The 8,578-nt window shown below is 51.4% G+C and overlaps 1 protein-coding gene across 1 annotated transcript in view; it reads left to right on the forward strand.

Moving 5' to 3' along the window:
• The window catches only part of LOC104080684 (fibrinogen-like protein 1), a 12,859-nt gene extending 5,740 nt beyond the window's left edge, over positions 1-7,119 (forward strand). The window contains exons 2-6 of the mRNA XM_009583161.1: positions 285-507; positions 3,360-3,497; positions 4,912-5,128; positions 6,329-6,524; positions 6,973-7,119. Coding sequence (XP_009581456.1) covers positions 285-507; positions 3,360-3,497; positions 4,912-5,128; positions 6,329-6,524; positions 6,973-7,119 — 921 coding nt within the window. The remainder of the gene's footprint in view (positions 1-284; positions 508-3,359; positions 3,498-4,911; positions 5,129-6,328; positions 6,525-6,972) is intronic.
• Positions 7,120-8,578: the final 1,459 nt, after the last annotated feature.

Below are 8,578 nucleotides of genomic sequence, written 5' to 3' on the forward strand. Positions count from 1 at the left end.
CTTGCAGCCCTAGGCTTGCCTGTGCACACCCTGCCTGCACCACAGCTTGGGAATATCAAGCTGCCTGTAGCTCCCATGGTGGGCTGGGGGCTGGTATGGGGCTGCAGGGTGAGGGTGAGGGTGCAGACACCGTCCGTGGAGTCCTTGGTCTCCGTTGGCGCATGCAGCGAGCACTCCTCTGCCCGCTTGCCTGCCCATCCCTGGGGGGGGTCCCTGGGCCATGCCCTCGGCTCCGTGCCGGTCCCCAGGCACCCTCCCAATCCCACCTTTCTCCCTGCCCGCAGCACGAGGAGGCGGCCGGCCGGAACCACAGCTTGGCTCAACGGGTGCAGGACCTGGAGCATCGGTACAGCGAGGCCAGCACCCTGCAGCACATCCAGGCTACGCTGCTCTACGACATGCAGGCGCAGATAAACAACATCTCCGTCCTGACCGACTGGGCCTGGCGTAACCCCACCTGCCTCAGCCCCGCCGAGATGAGGCTGCAGGAGGAGATGCATCACCCAGGTGATGGGGAGCTGCTGGGGCCAGCTGGGAGGGGATGCTTCACTCTTAAAGCCTTTCTCGAGGGGGATTGTAGAGCAAGGGTGTGGGGAAACTGCTTTAAATCCCCTTTGCCTTGGCCAGGAGCCTGATCTCACCCAACCTGCCCTTCCAAGGCAGCCGGGAGGGCTCCTCAGAGCAATGGATGCCTCTGGGGATGGTTTCCACGTCGTCTAGGAGAAGGGTCCTGTCCCTCGGTGGCTCCTTTTTCTCTCCATGGATGGCGTGAGATGCTCGCAGGGACCAGCTTAGGCTCTGACAAGCAGGTTGGTATTGCTCCCACCATCACCCTACCCACAGTCAGCCGTGTGAGCATTCCTCCCAGCTGTTTTTCCATCCAAAAAAACCCACCAAAAAAACCAAGATTTTTTTTTTTTTCTTCAAAAATTCACAGCATGAAATTAGGGCTTTGGTGAAACTCTTCAACTTTGTAAAGCAATTCTTTTCTGTTATTTCTCACAGGCTCTTTTTTTCATGAATGCATTTAAATTTTTGCCAGGTTTTTGGGTTGTTTTCCTTGTTAGTGCCTGGAATGTTTTCTTCATTTTTTTACCAAACATGGAAACTTTCAATTAAAGAATTAGAGGTTCAGTTTGACCAAAACCCCATTTTCTGCCAAAATACCCACTGCCATGAAAACATTTTGACCAGGGCTTACCATAGCCAGGATCTGCAAAGCTCAACCTTGAGGTGCTGGAAGGGAAACTAAATTGCTTTTGTAACCTGTTCGAGTCTCTGGGTCCGTGGCATGAGGGTGGTGGTCTTTAAGACAAGACCAGATGTGCCAGTTTGGTCCCTGTGCCCCAAATCCCATCTTCTGCAGCAGATATCCGGGAAGAGCATCGGAGAAGGACGAAGCGATGCTTCTCCTGAATAGTCTTCCAGCCTTTGGTGAACTGTGGTTGAGGGACTTCAAAGACAGCATCTGTCTTCTCCATCGAGGAGCAGGCTGGATGGGATGATTCAGGCAGCACGTGCAGCTAAAAAATGGCTTTCACCTACCAACCTTGGTCTGATTTGAGTGACGTCTCACGGGGAAAGTCACGTTACTTATCCCTTGAGCCAACTGGTCTAAGTCCTTTCCATTGTGCTCATTTAAAGCTCTTTTGGCCATCCATGTCGTGGTGGAGGTAGCATTAACAGCTCCGCTGGTACCTGCTTCCAGGTGCCTCTGAGCCCTGAGCAAGAAATGCTCTGTGCAAAACCAGGACGCCAGAGTTGATGTCTACACCCATGACCACCACCTGCCCGCCAGAGCTGGGATTCGTCTCAATAACTTGATGTGACCGGGATGGTGACTTCTCTGGCCCGGAGAATGCCAGCCTGAGTGCAGCCGGTTGACGCAGCACTTTTAGCTAACTTCATGTGGGACTGGGCTCTGCCTGCTGTCCCAGATGCTTGCTGGGTCTACATTGCCTCTCCCTGACCTCTGCTTGCTGCACACAACTGGTTTCTCCCACACGCTCTCCTGCAGCAGCACTGCCGGTTGGTACCAACCTCAAAGGATGTCCCCAATCTGTCACCAGCCTGCAGCCCGTGGGGGACCTCTCAGCCACCACACTCTCCAGCTGGTGGGCTGGGGTGTTGTAACTATTCATCCATCATTCCCCCTGGACTTACTTTCCCGTCCACAAGGAGCTTTCATTGTCTGCCAGTCCCGTGGTCTCATCCTTTCCACGTGCCTCCTGGAAGGGCAATCTCCCATGCATGCTTTCTGCTCCCTCCCTTCCTGGGGTTCCTGGTTCTCCCAGTGATCCCAGTCTGGTATTCAGGCCACGCTGTGCTTCAGGCTGGTCTAGCTGTGTGAGTAAAAGCTGAGTGAGCTGCCTTTGTGCCTTTCTTTCTGAAGATGGGATTCATCCCACCAGGGAGGCTCAGCTCACAGATGAAGATGCCTCATGTTGGGTGTCTACACACATGTGTCCCCACATGAGCTGGGTATTTAAGACAACGAGGCAAACAGTGTGTGGACAAAGAGCAATTCAGCGTGCTCTTTCCACTGCTATGACGAGGGTCTCCGTTCAGCTGACACCTACTGCCACCCGAAATACTCTGGAGCATCCAAGACATCCACACAAGCCTGGCAGATACAAGACAGGACTTACATGGGACAGCTGAAAGCCAGCCCCAGGGCACCTCGGATGTCACCGTGCACCGCTGTGCAGACAGCTCAGCTGAGCTCCTTTGGTAGGTGATGGAGAGCACCTCTTCTCTCCCTTCCCGCGTAAAACCAGGATGAACTGCCCTCTGCAGAAGTCTCTGAGGACTAGCTGAGACCGCCTGCCTGAAGTGCAGAGGACTGGTGCCAGGTGAAATAAATCCTACCTGACATATCCCAGTTAAAAACATCTTTAGCTTCTCCAGAATGATTTTGATCCCCTTTCCTTGTAAGACAAAACCCACAGCAGCAGTTTGGGAGAAGAAAAACCTTCCGCTATTATCTACACCGACCATTGCTTGAGAGCCAGCCTATTCTTTATCAACATATAAGACATTTTGGTGTAAGATATAATCTAATCTGAGCCTGGCAAAATGCATATCATTTCTGTGTTGCCATTACAAAACTGGCTGAACTGAAGATCGTTCCTCAGCCGTATCATCCTTAAGTGCTAACGAACCTTATCACTAATAAGCCACTGCACTCAGGCGTGAAGCCAGTGTGCTGCAGAGGTTTTCAGCTTCAGAAGCAGCTCTGGGTCTGGGATTATTTGTCCGGCTCTGCGACACGGTTGCACGAAAGCAATGCTGGCTTTGGTTGCGTGCCCCTTTCCCCACGCTGTGCACTAAACGCCGTGTTTCTCTGCTTTCTCGCTCAGAGGTGAAGCATGCCAGGAACTGCCCCATCGACTGTGCTTCCGTTTACTACAACGGGCTGCGGCGATCTGGGGTCTACAGCATCATGCCCTCGGTCGGAGGGATGCCTATTGAAGTGCTGTGTGAGATGGACACCGAAGGTACTGCAGGAGGCACCTACAACAGCTTCTAGAAGAGCTTTGGGTGGGATTTGACTAACCTGAGTTGTATCTTATATCTGAGCTATTTTGAGGCTACGTTACAGTCAGTGAGAGTAGCATCTCCAGAAGGGCTCTTCTCCGGGGACAGAGGACTTGTCCTTTCTGCTGACTAAAGGAGGGGTTTGGATGGATAGTTCAAACCAGACATTATGGCTGGGATTCAGTTGCCTAAATACAGGCGTTTAGAGCTCTTTGAGGTGTCCTCATGCATCCAAGGTATTTGCAACACACTAGTGGGTACGACACAGAGCCCTTCTGGAGTAGCAGCTGGTCACTGGGGGGTATCCGGAGCATCTCCAGGTAGTTGAGGGTTATGTGTGGGCAACCACTAACTGTAGCTGTGCTGAAGTAAGGAAGGGGGAGGTAGATCCTCTCCCACAGGTGTTTTGGAGTGTAAATGAGGGAGCAGATGACCTCGCACACTCTTGCTGTCTAAATATCCATACGGAGCACACTACTGTCATCCCAAGGCACAAACTTACTAACAAAATCAGTTTGCCACACTGGAGTTTCGGAAGAATAATAATAATCGTCAGGGAAATGGGGTGGATTGTCAGTCCCTTGCCCCATGGATCTGCTCCAGTCCGGATGGATGTGTCACATCAACGTGTCCCGTGCTGGAGGTAGGGGTTCAGCTCCCCACAAGCAGGCATCTCCCCTATTGTAGTATCTACAGGTGATTGCAGCTTTGGGATGCACGTGCTCATTAAGAAACAGGCTGTTCAGACAATGTGGTCTCTGTTATGTCATTACTATTATTTGCATGACCATGAACATAATCTTGGACACTGTAGAGTGAGAGGCTGTACAAACAGCAAATAAAAAGATGGCCCCAGTCCTGTCCCCCCCCACCCCAAGCTTACAGTATTGGAATAAAATGAGAGAGGAGAGAGGGATTTGGACAGATGGGAGAGCAGATGGAGACAGTGAGACAATACTGGGAGAGCTCGTGTGCCTCTGTGGTGCTGCAGGAACAGTACATAATAATCTCCAAATTCCAGGATCTCTAGTTTGTTCCAGTCCCAAAACATTTGCCTCCAGAAAGCTACCATCTCTCTCTCATTTAAAACCACCTTAAGATCTGGAATGACCCCCTGACAGCCCACCGGGAACACCGTCATGAACCGACATGGGAGAGGTGGGAGCTTCTTTCTGTGAGCTATGATGGGCATCATGTTTTATCCCCGTGCAGCAACCAACACTGTATTTTGCCAGCTGGTGAAAGGACACATGACAAGGAGACACCTTGCTGAGCTGCAGATGGATCCTCAGAGGTGGCACCAGTCAGGGGTCTGTCTGGGACCCTTGGATGCTCCCTGGAGACTCCCATTTTATGTTATCTCTCTCCTGGCAGGTGGGGGCTGGACAGTCATCCAGAGGCGTCAGGATGGCTCAGTTGACTTCAACCGGACCTGGAACGAGTACAAGGAGGGCTTTGGGGACCTCAATGGCGAGTTCTGGCTGGGCAACGAGAACATCCACAAGATGACAAGCCAAGGGGACTACTCTCTGCGCATCGACCTGGAGGACTGGAACAACAAGCACAAACACGCCTTCTACCAGGTCTTCAGGTAGAAAGTGGGATGGCCTTCCCTGGTTCTCATAGACGCAATGGGTTCAATGCTGGGAGACCTTCGGGCATGGGAACCCCATTGAGGTCAGAGTGACTCTGTCTAGAGAGCTTTTCAGGCTGGGCCCAGGCTGTCTGTCCTTTCTTCCCCACCTGTTTTGACCACCAATTTTTGCTCTGGGTTGAAGCCTGGCTGTGAGCTAGCAAATGTGCAGTGTTGTTCGGCCATGGCCAACATTCACAGCCCCAGGGGAAGGGACCTGTAGGACCCAATGGACAGTCCCCAGCTGCTTAGAGGTATTTTTTTTCACCAAAATTATTGAGCTCTATGTCAAAAACAGGGCTTTGAATCCCCTGGTCTTGCTGGGCAGGTCCTCCAACATCTCCCTGGTTTAGAGTCGTGTTTTGATTTTTACCGTCTTTACTCATGGCTTTTACTTGCTGGGCCTGATTTAGTGTCCTTCGGTGTCTATAGCTCTTCCCCTCCTCTGGTGTTTTATTTATCCGTACCACATCAGCCACATCCTTTCTTAATCAGGGGTGACCAAGTCTGTCTAGACTGTCAAAAATGAACTCCTTCCCTGTCTCTACTGTAAATGCTTGTGGGTGACTGTGGAGTAATCCGCCATGGGAGGATGTCCAGGAGCGCACTGCACCTTAGGGACACTTGAAACTTGAGGGCTTTGAGTAGACCCCAAAACTGCTGAAACCACTGGGAAAAAAAAATCCCATTGCCTGAATGTGCCAAGGAACATCCTCCAAATGCATGCTCTGAATGGTCACCCCATTTTCTCATCAGACGTCATGTGTAGTGGCAGTGACCTTCGGCCTTTGCTAGCCCAGGGGCAGATAGCTCAGTCTAGGTGAAGAGTGGGATGCTTGTTATGCGGAGAGGTGGCAGTGCTGCGTAATTAGAGGGACTGTCTTGCCAAAGCTGCCGCAGTCCTTTATTGTGGTTTGAGAGTCACGGTCTGCCCAGTTCAGCCCTGTAACAAGTGCCCTGAGTCATGGCAAAATCACGCACATCCCACAGAAGGGAGAAATACATCATCTTTGGCTTCTAGAGGTGATGAATCATAGCAGGGAGCCTGGCCAGAGCAGCTCGATGATTGCTACGTGTCCACACCAGGGATGCAGCATGCAGGTTAGAAAGGAGACTCAAACACTCCCCGTTGAACAATCCCACCTTTGTCGCCTGCAGCATTGAGGACGAGGCAAACTATTACCGCCTGCACGTGGACGGGTTCAGCGGGACGGTGGAGGATTCCTTCGCCTGGTACCACAACAAGAGGAGCTTCAGCACACCTGACTCGGGGAACATCTGTGCCGAGATTTCCCATGGAGGCTGGTGGTACCACCAGTGCTTTTTCTCCAACCTCAACGGGGTGTACTACAAGGTAAAGTGGAGGGATGAGGACGCAGACGTTAGCACACGAGGTCCAGGGCTGGGAGGAGGCTGTTGGTCCTCACATCATAGCAATCCTTCCTGGCTTGACCAGCTTCTGCTCTTCAGGGAGGGAACAAAATGAATGCTGGGCACCAAGGCAGTCCAGCCTTTTCAGTGCCATGGGCCAGACATGAGAATTGAGACACCTCTGTACGCCGTGGTTTGGGACTGCATGGTGGAAACTCGTGGTACAGGTGACTCACGCAGCCTGAGATGGATGGACGCCAGCTCCATTGGGACCATTTGAAAAATGTTGGGCTTTACGTGCTCTTTTCACTGCATCATCATTAAGCTCTTTGCTCCAGTGTTTCAGAGCAATTGGTTTTCTGATGCTCCTGTCCGGATGACGCTTCCGTGTGTTTCCCATGCCTGACCATCCTTCTTTCTCTGCATCACAGGGCGGCCGATACTCCATTAAAAACCGCAAGATCCTGGGGCCAGACGGTATCGTGTGGTACTCGTGGAAGGACACAGACTACTACTCCCTGAGGAAGGTGGTCATGATGATTCGACCACGCACTTTCCGGCCCCACGTCTCCCCATGAAGGAGCCTGGGACGTTCTTCGTTTCACCTCACGTTGAACGTTGGGAACAGAGGGCTGGAAATAGTTTGCTGCGAGCAAAAACTGATGCTGGAGATCCAGGAGGGACCGAGCCACGATGCCTGTTGCTGCCTGTTTGCTTTTGAGAGAATTGAACCAACGGCAGAGGTGTCAAGACCGTCAACAAGTGTTTGGGTGGTGAAAGCTCTCCTAAAAATGTGGAGATGATTGCTGAGAAGGGCTTTGGCAAAGTCAAGCACGTGGCTTGCCGTTTCACCGGGTAGCAGCAGTCCTTGGCAGGCTTGGGCATCCCCAAAGCTTGAGACTAAACCCAGTTGACCGGGTGATGGGAGTCAGCCACACATTGAGGCTGGACCTTAGGTTGAATGGAGATGTTGAGTGCTCTGGCTGCCAACCCAACGGTATTTTAGAGGGAAGCAAAGAACCAGCAATCCTGTACGAGTTTTCCACATGGGATGTGACGGACCAATTCTCGTGCCGTACGATGAGCATCCCTCTGGTCTCGGCAGAGTTTCTCTGTTCACATCACCGCGTATGTATTTGGTACTGAAGGTCCACCACCCCAGGGATGTGCTAGGGTGGCTCCAAGGTGCTGAGATGGCCCTGAGGAAAGCCAGGAGAGCCAGCGTGCATTGCCCAGGGATGGTGTCATGGGCAAACGAGGAGGAAGGTCTGCAAATCTGAAAAGATTTAAAAATAAAAAATGCGGGAGCTTTTCCATTTTCCATTGCATTTTTACCTCTCCATCCTTTCTCTGGCAAAGAACTTCTGATGAATTTTCTATCCACCCTAAAAGGGGTCTGCAGGGATGATCAGACATGTTTTTAAGTTTTTTTTTTACTGCCTTACTCCAGATAAAGAAGATTTGTTGTTGCTGTCTTTTAATTTTCCACTCGTGGCTGCAGCGAGAGACCCTCTTTTTTTCCTGACTTTTCCTCCTCGCAGGATCAAGAGATGGAGGCTGGGACTTGGCCTCAGCCCTGATTGTGTTTGGTGATTAATATTTAATTAGACTGCCTTTTTCCTGTTTCATGTGCACAGATGAGTTCAAAGAGGGTTCAGCGAAGGGGAAAGGCAGGTCTATTGGATACAAAGCACCATTCCTCCCAACTCCTTCTCTCCTGCTTGATGCTCTGCTGACTCCCTGATGGTTTCTGTAGTTTTGGACAATATTTTGCCTGGAACCTCATTTTCAATGGGCAAATCAAGCTGAGGAGTTACCTTCCAAGCATCCTACAACCTAGTATCACCAAGATAATAAAACAACATTATTTGTCTTTCCCTCTGCTAGGTTTGCCTTGGTAGTCTTCCTTGGGTGTGTTCCCAAGACATACCTGATGGTGTTTGGGAGTTGCAATGGGCTGGTCTATGCTGCTGTTGGACCATCACTTGCCGTGAACATCTGGGCAGTACCAGCAGTGGGAGGAAAGCTTTCTCGCCT

This window comes from Fulmarus glacialis, unplaced genomic scaffold (assembly GCF_000690835.1).
Source record: "Fulmarus glacialis isolate BGI_N327 unplaced genomic scaffold, ASM69083v1 scaffold6038, whole genome shotgun sequence".
Lineage (NCBI taxonomy): Eukaryota > Metazoa > Chordata > Aves > Procellariiformes > Procellariidae > Fulmarus > Fulmarus glacialis.